This window comes from Mizuhopecten yessoensis, unplaced genomic scaffold (assembly GCF_002113885.1).
Source record: "Mizuhopecten yessoensis strain PY_sf001 unplaced genomic scaffold, ASM211388v2 scaffold8807, whole genome shotgun sequence".
Classification (NCBI taxonomy): Eukaryota; Metazoa; Mollusca; class Bivalvia; order Pectinida; family Pectinidae; genus Mizuhopecten; species Mizuhopecten yessoensis.
The window spans coordinates 141,222-168,824 of NW_018407731.1; the positions used below are offsets into that span (position 1 = coordinate 141,222).

General features: G+C 35.9%; 1 protein-coding gene across 7 annotated transcripts in view; it reads left to right on the forward strand.

Moving 5' to 3' along the window:
* The window catches only part of LOC110456575 (anoctamin-4-like), a 67,728-nt gene extending 48,213 nt beyond the window's left edge, over positions 1 to 19,515 (forward strand). For 3 of the 7 annotated variants that reach the window (XM_021507387.1, XM_021507388.1, XM_021507391.1), the window contains 6 exons: positions 1,118 to 1,209; positions 3,753 to 3,959; positions 6,415 to 6,450; positions 10,084 to 10,134; positions 17,120 to 17,226; positions 18,091 to 19,515. In XM_021507387.1, the coding sequence (XP_021363062.1) occupies positions 1,118 to 1,209; positions 3,753 to 3,959; positions 6,415 to 6,450; positions 10,084 to 10,134; positions 17,120 to 17,226; positions 18,091 to 18,134 (537 nt within the window). In that variant the 3' untranslated portion in view covers positions 18,135 to 19,515. The remainder of the gene's footprint in view (positions 1 to 1,117; positions 1,210 to 3,752; positions 3,960 to 6,414; positions 6,451 to 10,083; positions 10,135 to 17,119; positions 17,227 to 18,090) is intronic. The other 4 variants (XM_021507390.1, XM_021507392.1, XM_021507393.1 and 1 more) reach the window with 4 other exon arrangements.
* The last annotated feature ends 8,088 nt before the right edge of the window (positions 19,516 to 27,603 follow it).

Genomic DNA, 27,603 nt, shown 5'->3' on the forward strand with positions numbered 1-27,603 from the left:
GTGAAATATACTGTATCAGCACACACTCTACATCACTATTACACAGTGAAATATACTGTATCAGCACACACTCTACATCACTATTACACAGTGAAATATACTGTATCAGCACACACTCTACATCACTATTACACAGTGAAATATACTGTATCAGTACACAGCTAAATGTAGGACCAGTAATTCAGGGCTCACTACTACACCTCACTATGATGGTATCAGCGGGAAAAGTTATCAGAAATCAGCAGGGTCTCATGTATATATGAAGGGTTTTTATACGCCTGTCAAATTTGACGAGAGTATTATAGTATGGTGCGTCCGTCCCTCCGTCCGATCTCTTCGAAACTTGGTAGACATTATAATCATGATATGAAGTTGTGTCTCCCTTAAAAGAATTTGATTTGACAATTTTTCCAAAAGTTATTGCCCTTTAATTTGTTCATTTCAGTCTGTGATTTTTTGTCCGGAGATCTCCTCCTACAGTTTTTTGACGGATTTCTTTGAAACTTAGTAGGCTAAATAATCATGATATTTTGTTGTGTTTCCTTGAAACGAATTTCGATTCGACAAATTTTGCAAAAGTTATTGCCCTTTGTTTATTTCAGTATTTGATTTTTGTTCAGCAATCTCCTCCTTCATTTTTGCAACGGATCTCTTTGAAGTATACATTATAATCATGATATGAAGTTGTGTCTACTGTAAAAGAACTTTGATTCAACTATTTTTGCAAAAGTTATTGCCCTTTGTTCATTTCAGTATTTGATTATTTTTTTTTACATAGATTTTCTCCTACATTTTTTATAGCATGTCAGCTAACCACTCTTAAAATGATGCAGATCTTATTTCAATGTAAGAAAGTATAAACACTATATGGCATTCGACGGGCGTATATTGTTCCTACCCCGCGGTACTCTTGTTAAGTATGCTATATGTAGTGTTTAGCATGCAGCATACAATATTAAAGTGCAGCTTACTGAAAACTTAGTATCTACAAAGTGACACAAAGTGACACAAATACTGACAGATTTCTGTATCTATAAACAGAAAGTGACAAATGTTAGAAGACGTTAGCTGTTACTTGCACCTCAAACGTATGTAATACTTTTGTCTGTCATTTCAGGAAAAGTTCCAAGTAGCAAAAATTTTGAATAGTGTAGCAGGTGATGCTCCGACAGATTACTCCACGCTCGTTGTAAAGGAGAAAAAGCGAAGGTGAGAACAACATTCATGTTTACTTTGATACAGTTTTATGCTTGTGTGGCATTTTATTGAGTGAAAACCTTGTAACAGATTGACAGACTGATCTGCTTCACCCTTCCCTTTAGCACAATGTATCACTAGCTCTCTCACTCTAATAATATATCACACATGCTTTAAGACATCAGAGGGGAAATCATTGAACAAGAGGTAACTATAATGGCTTACTATAACAGGATCCATACCCAGTACATGTATAGATCTATGGTAGGGGATACTACGTAATGACGATTTATAACATGGGATCTTATGTATATTTTTGAGTGAAACAAGTCCGAGAAATCTCAAGTTTAGCAATCTAAATGAAAACAAAATTTGGTGATGAGGTCCATAAATCTTGTATGAAATTAAAATAAAATTAAGATCTCTTCCATCACATGATCAAGAATTTTTGCTGATATTACAGAAAAGAGGTGTTTCCAGGTGATAATGGAAGTCTATATTTCTGCCATCTTGATTGTATCTATATATATATCTATTGTCCTCCTACCTTATGATGTCATAATCTAATCTGAAAATCAGTTTCTCTTTATTATCATCGCAATGTAGGTCATATAATTATTACATGAGTTCATTTAAAAAATGATCTCAGATCTTACTGAATAAACCAGTAATTATATGATAAATGTTTCAATCCGATTTATACAAGATTTATGTACATTCCTCGTGTAACTTGTCTTTTTACATCCAGTTAACAGTGAGACCTCTGTAACCTATTTGTAATTTTACCTGTGCACTGATTGGCTTCTTTTTCGAAAATTAACCCCAATTTTATCATTACAAATTTAAGTTTTTTTTCTTATAGCAAACACTGACATAGATGCTCCTCAAAGGTTTGCCAACTACTTTGGTAAAATGTTTTTGAAATAACACAAAAACTTTCAGACTATTTTCACGTTAAACTGCTGTGGCTCACTGTATTCACAGGCTGACAGGACTCATTGTCTTCACAGACGTTTCACTGTTAATTGGTTATCAACACATTCACACCCGAGAATAAACAGCGCATTCACATCCGAGAATAAACAATGCATTCACCTCCTAGAATAAACAACACATTCACACCGCAGAATAAAAACACATTCACACCCAAGAATAAATAATGCATTCACATCCGAGAATAAACAATACATCTCACATACGAGAATATACAACACACTTCACATACGAGAATAAACAACACATTATCATCTGAGAATAAACAACACATTCACAACTGAGAATAAACAACACATTCAGACCCGAGAATAAACAAGATATTCACATCCGAGAATAAACAACACATTATCATCTGAGAATAAACAACACATTCATGCACCACCTAGAATAAACAACGCATTCACACTCGAGAATTAACAACACATTCACACCTTATAATAAACAACACATTCACACCCAAGAATAAACAACACATTCAGACCCAAGAATAAACGAGATATTCACACCCGAGAATAAACAACACATTCAGACCCGAGGTTAAACAACACATTTCACATACGAGAATAAACAACATATTCATACCCAAGAATAAACAACACATTCACACCCGTGAATAAACAACACATTCACCCCCGAGAATTAACAACACATTTCACATTCGAGAGTAAAAAACACATTCACAACCGAGAATAAACAACACATTCACACCAGTGAATAGACAACACATTCACCCCCGAGAATTAACAACACATTTCACATACAAGAATAAACAACACATTCACACCCGAGAATATGCAACACATTCACACCTGAGATTAAACAACACATCTCACATATGAGAATAAACAACACATTCATACCCGAGAATAAACAACACATTCACACCCGAAAATAAACAACACATTCACACCCGAGAACTAACAACACATTTCGCATACGAGAATAAACAACACATTCTCACCCGGGAATAAATAACACCTTCATACCAAGGAATAGGCCACACATTCACACCCAAGGATGGACAACATAATCACATCGGGGAATAAACAAAACATTGACACCCGAAAATAACCAATCATTATGTAGACTCCTGAGTGTTATGTATATAGTAGGTACTTTGTACAGGTAGATGTTTCGTTTTTTTGAGACAGTGGAACTTTGTCATCTCACAGAGGTCTAGACAACTAATAACCTTCTGATTTACAATTAATTTGCATAAATGTATATCATCAAATCTTGTATTTATAGGTCAGCTATGATTTCATAATTTGATGTGTTAAATAAAAGTAGAAAGTAATTTTTACTAAGTTTAATTCTTTAGATATGTTGAAAATATATTTGAAAAATTGAATGTTGATGAATGTACAAATGGAGATCTAGTTAATGCTCTCCACATCGGTGAATAGAACATGTATCTGTATACCAGACATGTATAAGGTTTACCAAAGCAAACTATTAGATCTGTTTCATCAAGTCCAAGCAGACTGTGTAAGTTTTCAAAGTTCCACTGCGTCTGTGCTTGATTTCAGTTCATTATATCACTTGCATCCTGTTTTTAGAAAAACACGATCATCAAATTATGAATTATTTGATGAGAACGGACTACCAGTTGTTAAAGAAGATAAAACTCATAAACAAAAACAATCTCATAAAGAGGAAAGGACAAGAAACAAGGGAGACGACTCTGTAAAACCATTGGTAGAGAAGGGAACTGAAAGCAAAAAGCAGGCTCCTCCTGTTAGTCCGAATGGCGACGCAAGCAGTGTGTAGGTATCTCACTAGTAACGCAGTGTTGATGTTGTTACCTAATAATACATTGATATGTAGTTCTCTGTGTAGACCTGTTAACATTGATTCCTGATCGGTATCATATAAGTATATATCTACACTACCATGGTGCACAACCAATAGGCCCTTCCTCTGTTAGTAAATGACACTGTGTCATTATTATAACCTATAGTTGTAACAGGTGAAATGTTGTGACCTTTATTGTCTGAGGTAGATAGAAGACAGAATCATTGGTATAACCTCTAACTCAGTTAACAGGTGAGTAGTTGTGACCTTTATTGTCTGAGGTAGATAGAAGACAGTGTCATTGGTATGACCTCTTACTCAGGTAACAGGTGAAATGTTGTGACCTATATTGTCTGAGGTAGATAGAAGACAGTGTCATTGGTATGACCTCTTACTCGGGTAACAGGTGAAATGTTGTGACCTTTATTGTCTGAGGTAGATAGAAGACAGTGTCATTGGTATGACCTCTAACTCAGGTAACAGGTGATGTGTTGTGACCTGTATTGTCTGAGGTAGATAGAAGACAGTGCCATTGGTATGACCTCTAACTCAGGTAACAGGTGAGGTGTTGTGACCTGTATTGTCTGAGGTAGATAGAAGACAGTGCCATTGGTATGACCTCTAACTCGGGTAACAGGTGAAATGTTGTGACCTTTATTGTCTGAGGTAGATAGAAGACAGTGCCATTGGTACAATGTAGGACCTCTAACTCAGGTAACAGGTGAAATGTTGTGAGCTTTATTGTCTAAGGTAGATAGAAGACAGTGCCATTGTTATGACCTCTAACTCAGGTAACAGGTGAGGTGTTGTGACCTGTATACTCATTGTCTGAGGTAGATAGAAGACAGTGCCATTGGTACAATATAGGACCTCTAACTCAGGACACAGGTGAAATGTTGTGACCTTTATTGTCTGAGGTAGATAGAAGACAGTGTCATTGGTACAATGTATGACCTCTAACTGAGGTAACAGGTGAAATGTTGTGACCTTTATTGTCTGAGGTAGATAGAAGACAGTGCCCTTGGTATGACCTCTAACTAAGGTAACAGGTGGTGTGTTGTGACCTGTATTGTGTGAGGTAGATAGAAGACTGTGTCATTGGTATGACCTCTACCTCAGGTAACAGGTGATGTGTTGTGACCTGAATTGTCTGAGGTAGATAGAAACCAGTGCCATTTGTATGCCCTCTAACTCAGGTAACAAGTTAGGTGTTGTGACCTGTATTGTGTGAGGTAGATAGAAGACTGTGTCATTGGTATGACCTCTACCTCAGGTAACAGGTGATGTGTTGTGACCTGTATTGTGTGAGGTAGATAGAAGACAGTGCCATTGGTATGACCTCTAACTCAGGTAACAAGTTAGGTGTTGTGACCTGTATACGAATTGTCTGAGGTAGGTAGAAGACAGTGCCATTGGTACAATATAGGACCTCTAACTCAGGACACAGATGAAATGTTGTGACCTTTATTGTCTGAGGTAGATAGAAGACAGTGCCATTGGTACAATTTAGGACCTCTAACTCAGGTAACAGGTGAAATGTTGTGACCTTTATTGTCTGCGGTAGATAGAAGACAGTGCCTTTGGTACAATATAGGACCTCTAAGTCAGGACACAGATGAAATGTTGTGCCCTTTATTGTCTGAGGTAGATAGGAGACAGTGCCATTGGTATGACCTCTTACTCAGGTAACAGGTGAGGTGTTGTGACCTGTATTGTCTGAGGTAGATAGAAGACAGTGCTATTGGTACAATGTAGGACCTGTAACTCAGGTAACAGGTGAGGTTTTGTTACCTTTGTGATCCTATCTCATATCTGTCTTGGAATGAAATGCCAATATTAGATTTACATAATTTCTTGTTTGTTACGTAACGATTAAGTTCATCTTACATAGATTACTTCCAATAAACCCCCTCTCTGTTCCACTGAACTCTGATCCTCTTTACTCCACCTAATTCTCTTCCTAGTTTTTAACAATAACTAGCTCCTATATTATATTTCATTCTATAAACCATGGTTCATCTATTTTTTATTTGTATGTCTTACTTTTAATAGCATGAAGAATGACTTTTAAAACTGATGTTTTTGCTGTAAATGTTTTATAGTGATGGACATGTAATGACACCTTGAGTGAAATATTGATTGAGATGGACAAGGGACCAGTTTGTATTCTGTCTTTGCGTATTGCAGAGTTATCTTCTCTTGTGAGCAGGTATTGATTGTTACTTCATTTATTTTTGAGAGTAACGTCATCAATCCTCAAAAACGACGTAATTTTCTCAAATAAACCAATGACGTAACAATCAATACCTGCTCACAAGAGCAGATAACTCTGCAATACAAAAAACCGGAATAGGGCTGAATCGACACTTGCGTACAGATTCTGATGGGTTAAATTAAAAGTGTTGATAGAAATTGACTGGTTTGTAGGGCTGTGATTGATGTTGACACTTACAAACAGACTCAGTAAGTAAGCCAGTTTGGTTTTTCTTTGGCTAATGTCACTGTCAGTTACTCAAATTTAGAATGCATGGATGTTTATAAAAAAGTTGCTTTTAATCCGCTAGCAAATTGTCTTTATTTGTGAAGTATTTTGTATCTCTTATCAATCACAATTCAGTGTATTTCTAGCTGTACTTGTAATCACTGTGGACACTCTATAAGAAAGGTTGTAAATAGTTGTTGGGTTATACCCAAAACGAAGGCTTCGAATACTGTCCCATTTGTGAAGCTAAGTACTAGAACAGCTTAGAGTGTTCATGCTAAATTAAGTCATTGCTCATAGGTACTAAAAAGCTTCACAAAATACCTGCCAGATGTCATAAATATATAGTGATGAATTATCATAAAGTGTCTGTAGAGTGAAGGTCACCAGTCCTATTAGAGGTCTATTCAACCTTCTTTTTATTTGTCCATTAATCTTGAATGTTTAAGTTTTTATAAGCTGCTCTGATCTCGTGCAGAGCTACTTTTAGCTCACCTGTCCGAAGGGCAAGTGAGCTTATGCCATGGTGCGGCGTCCGGCGTCCGGCCGGAGTCCGGCATCCGTCTGTCCGGCTTCAACTTTTTACTTAAACAACTTCTTTTCAGTAACCAAGAGGCCTAGGGTGATGATATTTGGCCAGTAACATGCTGGGATGAAACGCTACCAAGTTTGTTCAAACAAATGACCTTCTCCCATTTCCAAGGTCACAGGGGTCAAATATGTTTAAAACCTTTAAACAACGTCTTCTGAATACCCAAGAGGGAAAGGATAATGTTATTTGGCCAGTAACATGCTGGGATGAAGGGCTAACAAGTTTGTTCAAACGGATGACCTTCATCTATTTTCAAGGTCACAGGGTTCAAACATGCTAAAAACCTTTAAACAACTTCTTGTCAAGAACCAAGAGGGCTAGGGTGATGATATTTGGCCAGTAACATGCTGGGATGAAGGGCTACCACGTTTGTTCAAACAAATGACCTTTTCCCATTTCCAAGGTCACAGGGGTCAAATATGTTTAAAACCTTTAAACAACGTCTTCTGAATACCCAAGAGGGAAAGGATAATGTTATTTGGCCAGTAACATGCTGGGATGAAACGCTACCAAGTTTGTTCAAACAAATGACCATTTTCAAGGTTGCAGGGGTCAAATATGTTTAAAACCTTTAAACAAATTCTTCTGAACTACCAAGAGGCCTAGGCTTATGATATTTGACCAGTTAGATGCTGGGATGAAGGGCTACCAAATATGCTCGAATGAATGAACTTCGCTCATATCCAAGGTCACAGGGGTCAAATATGTTAAAATCTTTGAACGACCTCTTCAGAATGACAAAGAGGCCTAGGGTGATGATATTTGGCCTTTAGCATGCTGGGATGAAGGGCTACCAAGTTTGTTCAAACAAATGATCTTCACCCATTTTCAAGGTCACAGGGGTCAAATATGTTTAAAACCTTTAAAACTACTTCTTCTCAATAACCAAGAGGCTGAGGGTTATAGTATTTGGCCTGTAGCATGCTGGGATGAAGCGCTACCAAGTTTGTTAAAATGAATGACTTTGACAATTATTCAAGGTCACAGTGGTCAAATATGTTTAAAACCTTTAAACAACATCTTTTCAATAACCAAAAGACCTAGGATGATGCTGTTTGGCCAGTAGCATGCTAGGATGAAGGACTACCAAGTTTATTCAAACGAATGACCTCGACATATATTAAAGGTTACAGGGGTCAAATATGTTCAAAACCTTTAAACGACCTCTTCTCAATAAGCAAAAGGCTAAGGATGATGATAATTGACCATTAACATGCTGGGATGAGGGACTACCAGGTTTTTACCAATTAATGACCTTCGCCCATATGCAAGGTCACAGTGGTCAATTTATGTTTAAATCTTTAAATGACTTGTTCTGTATAACCAAAAGGTCCAGGGGAATGATATTTTGCCAGAAGCATGCTTGGTTGGACGACTATAAACTCTGTTCAACCTTATGTCCTTGTTCGACATTCAAGGTCACAGGTGTCATATGTTTAAATCTTTTAATAGGTTCTTATGAGTCAAACACTGATATTCTGCCTGTAGCTGTATTTTAGTCCACTTCAAAGATTATTTGTGAGATTAATACCAGGTGAGCGATTCAGGCCCATTGGGCCTCATGTTTGTATCTGAAAACAAATTTACATATGAATTAGAACAACAGTTGATTTAAGATTGTTGGGTCTGAACTTTTACAAGGCAATGTGTTCACTGTCCTGTACTGCAACACTCGTGATAATAACACTGCTTCAGCAGCTACCGTTATATAATGTATCACATACCGTAGTGTATCTTGTTCTTCAATAAACATCTCACCATGCTATAATATGTACAGTTCAGTTAACAACCGTATTTCTCCACCAATTTTATTGCCAATTTTAATTGATTGATGAATAAAAAAAATAAAAAAATTGGAAGGCCATTGATTGTATATAAGTTAGGTAGTCTCCCCTGTTGTGAGGGGTCATCTCTGGATCATAACCCTTAGTAAGTAAAATAACAGCTTGCTAGATACATTTCATTTTTGCAAATTTTGTTTTTTGGGTATATGATTTATTATTTACTGCATGTGTTATGTTATCAAAGTCACTTTGTTTACAGAAACGTTTTCTTTTCTTTTGATTTTTTTTTGCTACATTTTGAAGTAAAAAATAAATCCTTAGATATTGTTTAAGCATTGAACTGCTTTCAGTTGGCATTCGTAGGCAATATGGACAAATTAAGACAAATTCAGTGTGCTAGCCTATGTCAACTGAAAGCAGTTCAGTACTTACATTTAGTGTTTTTGGAATTTGTTTATCTAATAGAAAATTCAGTTACACTTATCAATATTCTGCATTAAGTTCAAATCAAATATTTATACAAATATACAGCTAGATAATGTGTAACATTCCCGTAGAAATAACCTTATTGTATAAATAATATTATTGTATAACATCCCCGTAGAAATAATCTTATAGCCAGCTTTGTAGTTAGGTTTATATTTCAATCCCTAGTACTCAGAAATTCTCATTTATATTTTAATCCCAAGTATCTAGATCAGTCTCACTTAACTTGATGTTACTGGTAGATATAGAAGTCCAATAGGCTAGATATTTGTTTTAACAATTCAGAAACTTTGATAATTATCTATTGAGCTCAAATCTTTATCAGTCCCTAATAACCTTAAATTATAAATCCTGAACCATTTTTGTTGCACTTAGTAACTTATCTGAGGATGTGAAGAAAAGTTGAATTTGATTATGAAATATATACCAAGTTATTCAAAGTCAAATAAGATTAAAATCTAATTTTCTTTCTTTTTCTTGACGTTATTGCAGTTTTTCTTTGTCAATGTAGAGTCATCAGACAAAAGAAATTACCATTACTACCAGTAGATATACAATATATCCAGTAGATATACAATATTACCAGTAGATATACAATATTAACAGTAGATATACAATATTAACAGTAGATATACAATATTACCAGTAGATATACAATATTACCAGTAGATATACAATATTTGTCATTTTAATATTTTTATTGCTCCCCCTGAATTTATTTACGATGTGGATTTTTCTATGTGACATTTTAGTGGTATACAAGAGGAACTATGGTACTGCGATGACAAGAGCAAAACCAACAGGTATACACTTCACTCTAACACTGCATGAGGGTATATATTGTAGCTACCAGACGTATATCTCAGCTATATACCAAAGTCTTATCTCAGCTATATACCAGTCTTATATCAGCTATAAACCAAAGTCTTAGAATCTATCTAAGTGCAAGTATACAATTCACTGTAGCTACTAGACATATATCTCAGCTATATACCAAAGTCTTATCTCAGCTATATACCAAAGTCTTATCTCAGCTATATATATACCAAAGTCTTATCTCAGCTATATACCAAAGTCTTATCTCAGCTATATACCAAAATCTTAACTCAGCTATATACCAGAGTCTTATCTCAGCTATATACCAAAGTCTTAACTCAGCTATATACCAAAGTCTTAACTCAGCTATATACCAAAGTCTTAACTCAGCTATATACCAAAGTCTTAGAATCTTTCCAACTGCAAGTATACAATTCACTGTAGCTACTAGACATATATCTCAGCTATATACCAAAGTCTTATCTCAGCTATATACCAGCGTATTATCTCAGCTATATACCAAAGTCTTATTTCGGCTATATACCAAAGTCTTAGAATCTATCTAAGTGCAAGTATACAATTCACTGTAGCTATTAGACATATATCGTAACTATATACAAAAGTCTTATAATTTTTTGTCTTACTGCAAGTAAAAAATGCACTGTGTCGCTGCATAGCTGTATATTGTATTCATACCAAAAATATAGCTCATTTTTATATCAAAGTCTTACAATCTATCTAACTGCAAGTAAACAATGCACTGTATTGCTGCATGGCTGTATATTGTATCTATACCGGACATATAGCTTATCTATATACCAAAGTCTTACAATCTATTAGTGATATATAATTAATTAAGTCACTCTGTTGTATATAAATCTCAGAATCTATCCAACAACAGTTAGTTGTCCATTCCACCAGCTAACTTTCCACTGCTTTGAGATGCAACAGCACATACTTGCTACAGTGTATTTGATAGAGTATTTAATAGATTAGTCATTACCATTCACTGTGCAGTTTGGCATGACTTGAATGACTGGAAAGGTTATAAACAGTTTTTGATTGGTATTTGTAACAAAACACTTGAATACAAAGTTGTCAGATTTCTTTGATGAACTTGAAATAGTTGGTTGGAATAGAGGACAAGTTTTATTAAAAATCAATTAGTTTTAAAGACTGTTGCCATATGGTACTTGATGATTGACAAGTGTCTACATTTTTGTTACTCTCTATGTTATGTATAGATTCACTAACTTTCATTTTTTTTAATTTTTTTTAAAGTCATTGGAATTCTATCTCTTCGCTAAACCTTGTTGGTTTTTGTATCGCCGCCACCAAGTAACGGAAGCGAGACTTAGGTGTTGGTTTTCCAGTGGCCGCGGCATCAACATTAAGTTTTAGCATTTAAGTTAGTGTCACCTAAAGTATAAGTACTACACCAACCAAACTTGGACCATACATGCATCTTAGGTAGTACATCTCAACCCATGCATCAAATGCTGGATGCAGCCATGGTCCATTGACTTTGTCAGCATCTCCATCAACATTAAGTTTTGAGTTTAAGTTAGTTTCTCTGAAACTATAAATGCTAGACCAAACAAATTTGACATGTGCATTGATGGTCAAAGTGGGGCACAGGCGAGACATAATCAATCCGAATGGCTTGTTTAATAAAGAAATAAAACTTTGCCTTGTTAACGTTATAGGTGGAGTAACTGCAGTAGCTTTATCTAGTTTTATCACATGGTTTCTGTCCCACAAAATGTTGTAATAACTGGCAAATTCTAGTATAATGTTGCTTGACAGATCTTCATGTGAGGCATATAACTTGATGATAATGAGGAAGTGTACCATAAATAAATGCATCATCATTACAGTTTTATAAACAGCTAGTTTTAATTCACATGAAGTGTTCTTGTCTTTTATAAACTTTACAAGTCAAACAAGCTGACCATGGAGATAATTATGTAGAATCAGGCTATACATAAACTTATGAAAACAAAAATCAGTCAAATTAAGATATTATCATATCACAAGTCTTTCCATGTTGTTGATAGACACCAGGACAAGCAGACTATTAAAAGCTTAAAAACTTGAACTTCAGATTAATATATATCCTATTTTGTAATAATGTCTATTTTTCTTGGGCTTGTGTTATGTTTTCTATATCTGTAACATGTAATTGTTTGATAACAAATTACCTGACGATATCCCAGTATACCTGACAATATCTGTGTAATACCTGACAATATCCCAGTAATATCTGACAATATCCCAGTAATATCTGACGATATCCCAGTATACCTGACAATATCCCTGTAATATCTGACGATATCCCAGATTACCTGACGATATCCCAGTAATATCTGACAATATCCCAGTAATATCTGACGATATCCCAGTATACCTGACAATATCCCAGTAATATCTGACAATATCCCAGTATACCTGACAATATCCCAGTAATATCTGACGATATCCCAGTATACCTGACAATGTCCAAGTAATATCTGACAATATCCCAGATTACCTGACAATATCCCAGTAATATCTGACAATATCCCAGTAATATCTGACGATATCCCAGTATATCTGACGATATCCCAGTAATATCTGACAATATCCCAGTAGTACCTGACAATATCCCAGTATACCTGACAATATCCCAGTAATATCTGACAATATCCCAGTAATATCTGATGATATCCCAGTATATCTGACGATATCCCAGTAATATCTAACAATATCCCAGTAGTACCTGACAATATCCCAGTATACCTGACAATATCCCAGTAATTATATCTGACGATATCCCAGTATACCTGACAATATCCCAGTAATTAATATCTGACGATATCCCAGTATACCTGACAAAATCCCAGTAATATCTGACGATATCCCAGTAGTACCTGACAATATCCCAGTAATATCTGACAATATCCCAGTAATATCTGACGATATCCCAGTATACCTGACAATATCCCAGTAATATCTGACGATATCCCAGATTACCTGACAATATCCCAGTAATATCTGACGATATCCCAGTATACCTGACGATATCCCAGGATATCTGACGATATCCCAGTAATATCTGGCGATATCCCAGTAGTACCTGACAATATCCCAGTAGTACCTGACAATATCCCAGTAATACCTGACAATATCCCAGTAATATCTGACAATATCCCAGAATACCTGACAATATCCCAGTAATATCTGACAATATCCCAGTAATATCTGACGATATACCAGTATACCTGACGATATCCCAGGATATCTGACGATATCCCAGTAATATCTGGCGATATCCCAGTAGTACTTGACAATATCCCAGTAGTACCTGACAATATCCCAGTAATACCTGACAATATCCCAGTAATATCTGACGATAACCCAGTATATCTGACGATATCCCAGTAATATCTGGCGGGGGCCCAGTAGTACCTGACAATATCCCGGTAGTACCTGACAATATCCCAGTAATATCTGACAATATCCCAGAATACCTGACAATATCCCAGTAATATCTGACAATATCCCAGAATACCTGACAATATCCCAGTAATATCTGACGATATCCCAGTATATCTGACGATATCCCAGTAATATCTTACGATATCCCAGTATACCTGGCAATATCCCAGTAATATCTGACAATATCCCAGTAATATCTGACGATAACCCAGTATATCTGACGATATCCCAGTAATATCTTACGATATCCCAGTATCCCTGGCAATATCCCAGTAATATCTGACAATATCCCAGTAATATCTTACGATATCCCAATATACCTGGCAATATCCCAGTAATATCTGACAATATCACAGTATACCTGTCAATATCCCAGTAAAGCTGACAATATCCCAGTAGTACCTGACAATATCACAGTAATATCTGACAATATCCCAGTAATATCTGACAATATCCCAGTATACCTGACAATATCCCAGTAATATCTGACAATATCCCAGTATACCTGTCAATATCCCAGTATAGCTGACAATATCCCAGTAGTACCTGACAATATCACAGTAATATCTGACAATATCCCAGTAATATCTTACGATATCCCAGTAATATCGCACGATAGACCAGTATTCCTGACAAGATCCCAGTAATATCTGACAATACCCCAGTAATATCTGACAATATCCCAGTATATCTGACAATATCCCAGTAATATCTGACGATATCCCAGTAATATCGCACGATATACCAGTATACCTGACAATATCCCAGTAATATCTGACAATATCCCAGTATACCTGACAATATCCAAGTAATATCTGACAATATCCCAGTAATATCTGACGATATACCAGTATACCTGACAATATCCAAGTAATATCTGACGATATACCAGTATACCTGACAATATCCAAGTAATATCTGACAATATCCCAGTAATATCTGACGATATCCCAGTATAGCTGCTGATACAGTGTTTGCTTTGATCTACTAGAGTGTGGTTTGTAACTGGTCTTTGGCTCCGGGAGTGGTATGATGATTTGATCTTGCTCTTGCAATTATTGATTTGCGTGCAGTTTTTTAATTATTTGCTGACAGTTTATATTGGTTGGATACTTCATAAACAAGAAGAAGTATCATCATCGCACCTTCGGCTTGACCCCGTATTTATTTAACTGACCGTCTATGGTTCCGTACTATTTAATGATCATCTACAATGTATGGTTCTGTAGTAGGTCAGTAAAAAACCATATAACTAATATTATCACTGTAGGTTAAATATTGTGTTATGTTTATAATGCTGCGGTAAATTCACATTGAACATGGTTTGCATGTTCTAGTATCATAAAAAAATACAAATGACAGTTTGCACAATTCTAGAAACTCTATATGAGGTACATATGTAGCTGCGAGCTCCTTCTCAGATGTATGAAAAAATCACTTCATCAAGACTCATTTTTGAGAGCTTCATCAAATTACAAAGTATATAGCTCCTGTGTTAACTGTTCTGGAATAGAGGTTTTGGAGATGTTTTAACCAATTCACATGTAACCACGTAATGGATACAATTACTTATATTTTTCTTTCATTTCAACATATTTTATTGACATTGAAGAATGTTACACTGTCAAAAGGATTGGACAACAGGCTTATAGCCTATATAAGTCCTCTCCATTGATGGTAGGTATATGGACCTAATGGATTGAATTTATAATAATAAGATTTTGCTTACTGTCAAAAAATTTTCTTTATTGTTCCTGTATCTCTATGACTATCATTATATGTCTAATGATCAATATATATGTAATGCATGTGTATGTTGGTCTGAGGTATATAAAGTATTCTGTGATATTCAAATTTCACCTCAACATGACCAAGTAGTTGTTTGTTCCTACTATGTCTAAGGGTCCTTCTCCTATCAAAGCCAGTAGACATACGTGTTGCAGGTTGTTACACTTAAAATTTATCTCTGGTTTCAGAGAACAACATGGATTTTGTTCTAATACTGTAAATCATATGATCATGATGTATCTTTCATGGTAGATAGTCATGTTGTCACTGTTCCTGTGTATTGTTGAATGGTACTCCTGTTGACATGGTGTATCTTGTTGTATGTTGTATGGTTCTCCTGTTGACATGGTGTATCTTGTTGTATGTTGTATGGTTCTCCTGTTGACATGGTGTATCTTGTTGTATGTTGTATGGTTCTCCTGTTGACATGGTGTATCTTGTTGTATGTTGTATGGTTCTCCTGTTGACATGGTGTATCTTGTTGTATGTTGTATGGTTCTCCTGTTGACATGGTGTATCTTGTTGTATGTTGTATGGTTCTCCTGTTGACATGGTGTATCTTGTTGTATGTTGTATGGTTCTCCTGTTGACATGGTGTATCTTGTTGTATGTTGTATGGTTCTCCTGTTGACATGGTGTATCTTGTTGTATGTTGTATGGTTCTCCTGTTGACATGGTGTATCTTGTTGTATGTTGTATGGTTCTCCTGTTGACATGGTGTATCTTGTTGTATGTTGTATGGTTCTCCTGTTGACATGGTGTATCTTGTTGTATGTTGTATGGTTCTCCTGTTGACATGGTGTATCTTGTTGTATGTTGTATGGTTCTCCTGTTGACATGGTGTATCTTGTTGTATGTTGTATGGTTCTCCTGTTGACATGGTGTATCTTGTTGTATGTTGTATGGTTCTCCTGTTGACATGGTGTATCTTGTTGTATGTTGTATGGTTCTCCTGTTGACATGGTGTATCTTGTTGTATGTTGTATGGTTCTCCTGTTGACATGGTGTATCTTGTTGTATGTTGTATGGTTCTCCTGTTGACATGGTGTATCTTGTTGTATGTTGTATGGTTCTCCTGTTGACATGGTGTATCTTGTTGTATGTTGTATGGTTCTCCTGTTGACATGGTGTATCTTGTTGTATGTTGTATGGTTCTCCTGTTGACATGGTGTATCTTGTTGTATGTTGTATGGTTCTCCTGTTGACATGGTGTATCTTGTTGTATGTTGTATGGTTCTCCTGTTGACATGGTGTATCTTGTTGTATGTTGTATGGTTCTCCTGTTGACATGGTGTATCTTGTTGTATGTTGTATGGTTCTCCTGTTGACATGGTGTATCTTGTTGTATGTTGTATGGTACTCCTGTTGACATGGTGTATCTTGTTGTATGGTAATTCTGTTGACATGGTGTATCTTGTTGTACGGTACTCCTGGTGACATGGTGTAACTTGTTGTATGGTACTCCTGGTGACATGGTGTATCTTGCTGTATGGTACTCCTGGTGACATGGTGTAACTTGTTGTACGGTACTCCTGGTGACATGGTGTAATTTGTTGTATGGTACTCCTTGTGACATGGTGTAACTTGTTGTATGGTACTCCTGGTGACATGGTGTAACTTGTTGTATGTTGTATGGTACTCCTGTTGGTGTATTTTACTCTGTGGTACACAATGATGTTGACGTAGAATATTTGTTGTATGTTACAGCCACGGTGGAGTGAGTATCTCTGGAGTGGAAACTAAAATGGGATCCACACCAAAGAAAGGCACTTCCACAAAGGGCAAACCTACCACCAACAAGAAAACAGATGAAGGTAAGTTAACCTCTACATTTCATTCAGTGGTGGTTATAAACCATTGATAGTAATAGATAACCTGAGGGAAGTATAGCATTCTCAAGTATCTCAATAGGCTCATTGTTATAATTATCAATTTTGTTAAAAAAAATGGAAATAATCAGAAGGATACCGATACATGTTTTCTTCCACCTGTATATATAAAACCCATGTGTGGTAAATCTTTCTCACATATAGGTGGTACACTCAGGGTTTGGAGAGCTAAATCCTGACCAGGATGTGCATAAGAAGAAATAATTCAAAAGTTCAGTATCATATATTAACTTGTGTTCTGAGACTTGACGTAATTTCATGGTGATACATATGTGACACCTGTAGATGTCACTTTGGTCTGCAACAAGAAAAAGGAGTCAGTCAGTCATTTTGAAGGCATTTGGGAGATTGAAACGCTTCCCTTAGTATCAAATTTGTGATGATAAGGTGAAATTCTACCCTTAGTATCAAATTTGTGATCATCAGGTGAAATTCTACCCTTAGTATAGAATTTGTGATCATCAGGTGAAATTCTTCCCTTAGTATCGAATTTGTGATCATCAGGTGAAATTCCAACCCTTAGTATGGAATTTGTGATTATCAGGTGAAATGCTTCCCTTAGTATTCTAACCCTTAGTATAGAATTTGTGATTATCAGGTGAAATTCTAACCCTTAGTATAGAATTTGTGATCATCAGGTGAAATTCTACCCTTAGTATAGAATTTGTGATCATCAGGTGAATTTCCTTACTTCTATACCATCATAATGATTTTAAGTCTTTATTAGTTTAGGCATATAAAATCAAATTATAAAATCATGATATTTCCATTACTCTTTTATCTTTACAGACGATTGGGCGACCAGCAGTTCATCTGATAGTGAGGAGATTTAGCTGACCCCTTTCCTACACTTATACACCTAGTTACTAATTAATCAACTTAATTGATGATGTGGGGGTAAATAATTCAGGTGATTACCTCTCTATATACCTGTAAATATTTTTATCTCAGATGTGAAGTTTTTTAGTTTTAATGTAAACTGTAACTCTCATTCCATATAGATTGTTATGTGATATTAGTTATGAATTCTTATTCTGTGATACATGAAATGATCTGTCCTCACTAATGTGATAGTCCTGGTAAGGATATTATAGTTATATATTGTTCTCCACAATAAACTGAAGTTTTTTGATATTTGAAAACTGTTTTTACTGTGCCTTTCCTAGTGACATTCAATTTTATTTTAACTTATTGATACTTTTGTACCTTGGATTATTTCAGTTTTGCATGATTTTTAATTTTACATCAGTTAATGTTTTAAGCATTGATTGCCAATTCAGGTATTTCCAAAGCAGTGATGTAAAATTCTAATGCAGTGACACAATAATGGCAAGCTACAACAGTCTCACCGTGACTTTACCAGAAATGTTCTACCCTATCAGACATATAATGTAACCCAATATTTTTTTGTGTTAATTTTTGGAAGTTTATCTATCCGCCTTGTACCAAATATTGTTACATGTCTATTTGTTGCAAGTTCAAATGTACTTTTGAATCATGTACAAAAACCTAGTTATGAAACCGCTGCTTCCTTGATGTCTGAAATTGCCTTGATCAGTAACTGAGTAAACTATTGAAGTTTTACATGTATTGATTCTGTCAGGTGTTTACTCTGTATGTGGTGTGTGATGTGTCCGGTTTGCGACATCACAGGAAACATTTGATCACAATAGTTCGTGTTATCTTTACCTAGTCAGATTTCTGTATTTAGAAAATCACAAATATATTAAAATAATCATGAGAAAATGTTATCTAGCTTTTTATATATTTTTACACTGTCCTTTTTTTCTGGGTTGTTTTGTACAGGATTCTATATAGATTGGAATGATGCCTTTTTATGTGTGTATATATATATTGGAATCATTCTGAAGTCCTTCTATTAATTATCACAACGATAAGGATACAAATTGGTCAGTTATTGAAAAAGAATGTTTGTATTGTTAATATTTCAAGTTGGGTTTGCTACTTTTGTTTCTTCGGAGCGTATTATCATTGTCATACTTTTATGTGAAGTCCTGGGCCCGTATTATCATTGTAATACTTTTATGTGAAGTCCTGGGCCCGTATTCTCATTGTCATACTTTTATGTGAAGTCCTGGGCCCATATTATCATTGTCATACTTTTATGTGAAGTCCTGAGCCCGTATTATCATTGTCATACTTTTATGTGAAGTCTTGGGCCCGTATTATCATTGTCATACTTTTATGTGAAGTACTGGGCCCGTATTATCATTGTCATACTTTTATGTGAATTCCTCGGCCCATATTATCATTGTCATACTATTATGTGAAGTCCTGGGCACGTATTATCATTGTCATACTTTTATGTGAAGTACTGGGCCCGTATTATCATTGTCATACTTTTATGTGAAGTCCTGGGCCCGTATTATCATTGTCATACTTTTATGTGAAGTCCTCGGCCCATATTATCATTGTCATACTATTATGTGAAGTCCTGGGCCCGTATTATCATTGTCATACTTTTATGTGAAGTCCTGGGCCAATAGTCATGAATCCGTTATCATGCTCAAGCCTAATTTCCTGTTTCAGTTATTAATGAATAAAAAATAACTGATTTTTTCAATGATTTGGACAAAATTTGAAGAGACCTAATGCCGCATACCGTTTTCAATTTTTGTAACCGAAACATTGTATATGCTCTGGTAGAAACATTGTATATGACCTCGTAGAAACATTGTATATGACCTCGTAGAAACATTGTATATGACCTGGTAGAAATGTATTGTGTTACTCTAGCTGTCTAATCAACATTTGTCTTACCTGGTAGGAACATAATGTAACAATGATGTTGCATTGTAGGAACATTGTATAGAAAATTGTTTTACATTGTAGAAACATTGCATAGAAAATTGTTTTACATTGTAGAAACATTGTATAGAACATTGTTTTACATTGTAGAAACATTGTATAGAACATTGTTTTACATTATAGAAACATTGTAGGAACACTGTGTTACAATGTAGAAACATTGCATGTAACATTGTATTACACTCTAGAAACATTATAAATGGAAGCATGTTAATTAAGGCACATTGTGTTACACTAGAAACATTGAGTTACACTTAAAAACATTGTAAGGAACATTATGTTACATTGTAAGGAACATTATGTTACCTTGTAAGGAACATTATGTTACATTGTAAGGATTACTGGTATATTGTTTTACTCTTTAAGTTTGTAGTGCTTCATTGTGGTAATATCGCATTTTGAGTTTGTTAAATTAAGAACTACACATACTACAGACAACAGATAGGAAAAGTTTGTTCGATTTAGAACAACATGTACTGGTACAGACAGCAGAAAGGAACAGTTTAACATGACAAATGATTGATAATTTTCATTTTTAACTTCTATTTCATCAAGTTATTTTTCACACAGATTGTGGTGAAAGTTAATTATCATCAAACATTCAGTACATAGCTATGACAACAAATCAGTTTCACTTGTGATTAACAGGTTTTGATGTGTAGACACGGGTAATTTTCCTGTCAGTTTTGTGTGTGTGATTATGGCACAAAAAATGGCTTTCAAAGTTCATTAATAGGACTGCAAACATACTAAGATAGCAACACTTCATAGTAATTAATCTTGTAAATCTTAATTATGTTTGAGTTTACCACTGTAATTACAAACAAATCTGTTCAAATAATTGGGAAATTGAATATTTAGCATAATAATCATTAGCTAGATGGAGTATTTTATGGATAACAAATGTAAGACAATAGATAACATGTGTTTTACTTGACCATTCTGATAGGTAGATTAAGTTTTTCTTGACTGGTCTGATAAATAAATATCTTGATATCTTAAATAAAGTTTGTTTTTAAAACCATTTCACTTGACTTGACAGGTACATAAATCATTATAACATAATGTCAAAGGTCAGGGTAATTTTTTAAAAACGTTTGGCTGATTGTTTCTGCTGTCTGTGTCAACATTTTGGTCAAAGGTCATTCAAAGTTGATTCCTTCAATCTGATTGGCTGATGGTTTCTTCTTCATAGCTTTGTTAGAACCTTATCTTCACCAAACGTGATGAGGTTATATCTATAACTGACTGCTCAGTAACAGGAAAGTTCGCTAATCTGTCAAATGTCAAGGTCATTAAATAAGAATTCCTACATATTATACAGTGCATGTTATATGTGAATGAACACCTATATCAATGATTGGTAAAGGAAATGCAAATTGAAAATAATATTTTCTGAAATTTATTTCATTTAAGATGTTTCAATACTACGAGGTACCAGGTACTGACATTACTTCAAGTAATTGATTAGGTGACAGTTGTGGGCATTATAGGATATTCTATATGTATAAAGAAATCTGTTTGTGACATTTAAATACATTGCAATGTTTGGATATGCCTGAATTGCATTGTTTATATATTTGAAAGCATTATGATATATGATAGGTATTATTTTAACTTGATATTTAGAGCTGAAACATAGTTTATTTTGAAATTCGAAATGTTAGTCATAATATTCAGAGAACATGACGATATTTTTTGTATCTTGTCAAATAAAAAATGGCTAAAATATAATTAGAAAATGGAGCTGATTAATTCTGCATTGGTGTAAAAAAAATGTCAGGTTTTGTGAATCATTCAATATCTGTTAAAAAAAAAGATTAGAATTGAATTCATGTTTTAAATCTCTTTGCAGGCTGTTACTGTAAATATGAAAATGTCCAGCTATGGAATGTAATATTGTGTTACAGATGTGATATTAATAAAAGTGCTATCTCCTGAACTCAATAGATTATATCAATATATAATTATAGTAGCCTGTAGATTGAGTTCAGAATAACAATAAAATAAACAACTTATAAAAACACATTTTTATATTAGACTTGTTTGTATTTTTTGAAACATAAATACTGTACATTGATATTTGTTTGTTGACCATTATTAGAGTGTGGGGAGATAATGGAGGCCAGAGACAGACGTTGTTGACCATTACTAGAGTGTGGGAAGATAATGGAGGCCAGAGACAGACGTTGTTGACCAGTACTAGAGTGTGGGGAGATAATGGAGGCCAGAGACAGACGTTGTTGACCATTACTAGAGTGTGGGGAGATGCCAGAGACAGACGTTGTTGACCACTACTAGAGTGTGGGGAGATAGTGGATGCCAGAGACAGACGTTGTTGATCATTACTAGAGTGTGGGGAAATGCCAGAGACAGACGTTGTTGACCAGTACTAGAGTCTGGGGAGATGCCAGAGACAGACGTTGTTGACCATTACTAGAGTGTGGGGAGATAGTGGATGCCAGAGACAGACGTTGTTGATCATTACTAGAGTGTGGGGAGATGCCAGAGACAGACGTTGTTGACCAGTGCTAGAGTGTGGGGAGATAGTGGATGCCAGAGACAGACGTTGTTGACCAGTACTAGAGTGTGGGGAGATAATGGAGGCCAGAGACAAACGTTGTTGACCAGTACTAGAGTGTGGGGAGATGCCAGAGACAGACGTTGTTGACCAGTACTAGAGTGTGGGGAGATAGTGGATGCCAGAGACAGATGCTGTTGACCATTACTAGAGTGTGGGGAGATGCCAGAGACAGACGTTGTTGACCAGTACTAGAGTGTGGGGAGATGCAAGAGACAGACGTTGTTGACCAGTACTAGAGTGTGGGGAGATAATGGAGGCCAGAGACAGACGTTGTTGACTAGTACTAGAGTGTCGGGAGATGCCAGAGACAGACGTTGTTGACCATTACTAGAGTGTGGGGAGATAATGGAGGCCAGAGACAGACGTTGTTGACCAGTACTAGAGTGTGGGGAGATGCCAGAGACAGACGTTGTTGACCATTACTAGAGTGTGGGGAGATAATGGAGGCCAGAGACAGACGTTGTTGACCAGTACTAGAGTGTGGGGAGATAGTGGACGCCAGAGACAGACGTTGTTGACAATTACTAGAGTGTGGGGAGATGCCAGAGACAGACGTTGTTGACCATTAATAGAGTGTGGGGAGATGCCAGAGACAGACGTTGTTGACCATTACTAGATTGTGGGGAAACAATGGAGGCCAGAGACAGACGTGTTGTTGACCATTACTAGAGTGTGGGGGACAATGGAGGCCAGAGACAGACGTTGTTGACCATTACTAGAGTGTGGGGAGATAGTGGACGCCAGAGACAGACGTTGTTGATGTAACAATACAAGGGACGGGGATTGCAGAGAGATAACAAACATTCAGCACAATTACGTTTCTGCTCTGTCCTTACTTTGACTGAAGTCTCAATGGTTGGTTTCAAGGTATAAGATTTATCATCTTATCAGGGGTCAAATTTGTTTAAAAAACCACTTCTTCTAAAGACTGGAAAGACCTAGAGTAATGATATTTGGCCAATAACTTTCTTCCATGGAGTGCTACAAAGTTTGCAAAAGAAATAACTTTTGACATGCATTGTGTATATTCAAGGTCACAGGATCAAATGTTTTAAAACACTCAAACAACTTATTTTGAATAACCAAAAGGTCTAGATGCAAATTTGTCCTTGAGTTTGCTGATATGGAGGAGTGCTTCAAAGTTATGTAAATTCAAGGTCATAGTGGTCAAAATTGTTGAAAAACTTAAACAACTTCTTCAAAACAACAGGAAAATATTGATTCATGATATATCTGCCCGTAACTTTCCTGCATTGAGTGCTACAAACTTTGGGAAAAGAAATTGTCTGGATCTTTATTTGACGTCATCAGGGTGAAATTTGTTTAAACATTTTTACCATTTCTTCTGAAGAATGAAAAGACCTACGAACTGATATTTTGGCCAGTATTTTCCTTGCATGGAGTGCTACATGCAGAAAGACCTTGACCCATATCCATGGTCACAGGGGTCAAATTTAAAATATTTAAAACAACTTCCTCTGAATAGCAGAAAGGCCTAGACGCATGATATTTGGCCAAAAAAAAAACCATATATATTTAAGGTCATGAGGGCCTGATCAAATTATTTCCTCTGAAGAGCTAAGAGGCCTAGGCTAATGCTACTTTTCTTGTAGCTTGTTGACATTGGGTGCTAGCAAGTATGAAAAAAAATGCCCCATTGATCAGGTAAGCGTCTTCAGGCCCCTTGTAACCTACTGAGATCTATTAATGATCCGTGGGTGGGCTGAGGTTATGAAGAAGTATGTTATAATCATTAAGCACAAAACGTTATATAATATTTTAATGCATATTTATTCAAAACCTTCTACTTTCATAAAGATATTTTTATTTTATATTAAAACATCTTTTATATTTCAAAATAAACTTTTTACCGATAGCTCTAAAAAAATAATGAGAATTTGATAATCAAGTGAAGATAATGTTTAGTTATAATGTAAGTTGCCGAACTTTGAAATATTTAAAAAATTTAAAAAAATGAAAAAGGTTTATTTCTTTCTCAAGGTAGAAAGTTTAACTTTTTAGGCCATATCCATCATCCAAAGATCCAAGATATCATCAAACACGTCCTCCAAAAAATTATGGGATATGATTCGGAAAATAAGTGGGAAAAAGAAAAAGTCAACATCCTCCCACCTCATTAATAAAAACGTTTTTTTTCCATCTAGGTCTGAAATTGCTGATGCATTTGCAAAAAAGCATAGCTAAAAACTCATCCCCTTTAAACCACTCCCAAAAATTCCAGTTTTTAAAGAAAAAAAGAGAAAAGACATCAAATCATCAAACAAAGAAAGTTATAATGAACCATTTACCCTACCAGAACTTGTTGATTCGTTTAGAAAATCACAGGACTCTGCTTCAGGTCCTGATGATATTCCATATCAATTTCTCAAGCACTTGCCGGACTCGCTTCCGAAAAGATTCCTGATTCGTGGAAGAACTCCACAATTATACCTATCCCAAAACCGGGAAAGGATGCTACTGACCCAAACAACTATCGTCCTATTTCTCTGACTAGTTGTGTATGTAAAACTTTAGAACGAGTGATAAACACAAGACTGGTTTGGTTTCTTGAGGCCAACGATATAATATCCCCTCTTCAAAGTTGTTTTAGAAACAGAAGAGGGACAAATGACCATCTCATCAGACTCGAGACATTCATTCGAGAGGCTTTCGCCAAGAAGGAACACCTTGTTGCCGTGTTCTTTGATCTTGAGAAGGCCTATGATACTACATGGCAGTATGGCATCATGAAAGATCTTCACGACCTTGGCGTACGTGGAAACCTTCCCAATTTTATATCTAATTACCTATCAGATAGACACTTCAAAGTCCGTGTTGGTTCCCACAGGGTGGAATCCTAGCAGTCACCCTGCTTGGTCTTAAAATCAATGATATAGTCAAATGTCTTGGTCAATCAACAGAAGGGTCGTTATTTGTGGATGACCTCTTGATCTGTTACAGATCTAAGAACATGCACACGATAGAACGACAACTTGAACAGAGTTTAAACGAACTACAAAATTGGGCAGACGAAAATGGCTTTAAATTCTCTGAATCTAAAACTGTGTGCATGCATTTCTGTCAAAAACGAAAAGCATACAATGACCCAAACCTTACACTCGAGTCGATGGCACTAGAATTCCTGTTGTTGAACAGACAAAATTTCTCGGTCTCATTTTTGATTCGAAACTCTCTTTCATACCATATATAAAGTATCTGAAGGATAAGTGTTCCAAGGCGTTAAACATTATACGAGTCCTTTCTCATACGGATTGGGGAGCGGACCGTAAAATGCTTTTGCGTCTATACAGATCACTTATTCGAACAAAACTGGATTATGGTTCTATGGTATACGGGTCGGCGCGCAGTTCTTACCTGCAGATGCTAGACCCAATCCATAACAAAGGGCTACGTCTAGCCCTTGGAGCTTTTCGAACAACACCTGTAAAAAAAACTGTACGTGGAAGCGAATGAACCATCCCTTTATGACAGAAGGAATAAACTTGCGATACAATTTGCAGCTCAATTAAAATCAAACCCTAAACATCCTGCTTTCGACCAAGTATTCAACCCAAAATACCACAGCATCTTTATGCAAAACCCAAAACTTCTGGCGACATTTGGTATCCGAATTTCAAATTTCCTGCATAAAGTTGACTGACATAGCTGAATTTAACATATCTGATGTTCCTCCGTGGACAATTCAAACCCCTGATTTTAACTTTACATTACATGAGCGAGGGAAATCAAGTGTTATGCCAGAAGAACACAAATTCTCCTTTCGGGAATGCATTTCGAATTACTCTTCTCATACACAACTTTACACCGATGGTTCCAAAGAAGGTGAGAAAGTGGCAGCAGCCTGCTGTACTGCTAATTCTTGCACTTCAGTTCGACTACCAGACGGCGCCTCCATCTTTTCTGCCGAAGCATGCGCCATTGGTTTGGCCCTCGACCATATCGATGAACACCGCATTAAAAAGGCAATCATTTGTTCAGACTCTCTATCTGTCCTACAGAGTTTACAGTTACGAGATCCTAAAAACACAATCGTACAAAAACTTGCTCTTCGAATATCTCGTATCTTAAAAAAAGTCTAAAATAACTTTACTATGGATTCCGAGCCTTGTCGGAATTAAAGGCAACGAATTTGTTGACAGGGAAGCAAAAAATGCATTAAATCTCAAACAAACAAATATCGAACTACCATATACAAATTTTAAACCAATTATTCGTACAGCCATTCAAAATGAATGGCAGCAACGTTGATCTTTCGAGACCAGCAACAAACTTTTTAAAGTACAACCGAAACTTAAAACATCTATTCCAAGTCGGAAAGATCGTAGAGAGGAATTTGTCCTCGCTCGGCTCCGTACTGGGCACACATATCCTACTCATTCGTACCTTTTAAAACGAGAAGATCCACCGTCATGCCACGCATGTGACACTCCATTTACAGCGGAACATTTTTTAATAGAATGTTCCGATTTTAAACACATTCGCGATAACTTCTTTCGAGTCCCGGATATGAAAACTCTTTTCAGTTCCGTGGACTCGAAGGCATTATTTAACTATTTGAAAGACATCGATCTATTCTGTTAGACTCTGATGTCTTTTAACCCACCTTACCCTTTTTGATGTTATATATATCACATAGTCCATATCATATATTCGTTATCTCTTTTATCATTTTGACCCCCTTTTTATTTTAATTATTTACGCATACAGTGCGAATGCTTTTAAAATGAACCTTTTTATCTGATTTTATCTACGCTACTCACATGTTTGTTAAAAACATCATAGCCCTAAATGACCACAGCCGACGATGGGCCGTTAAACCCAAACAAACAAACAAACAAATCATCCAATGCATGTACCAGATGTACTTC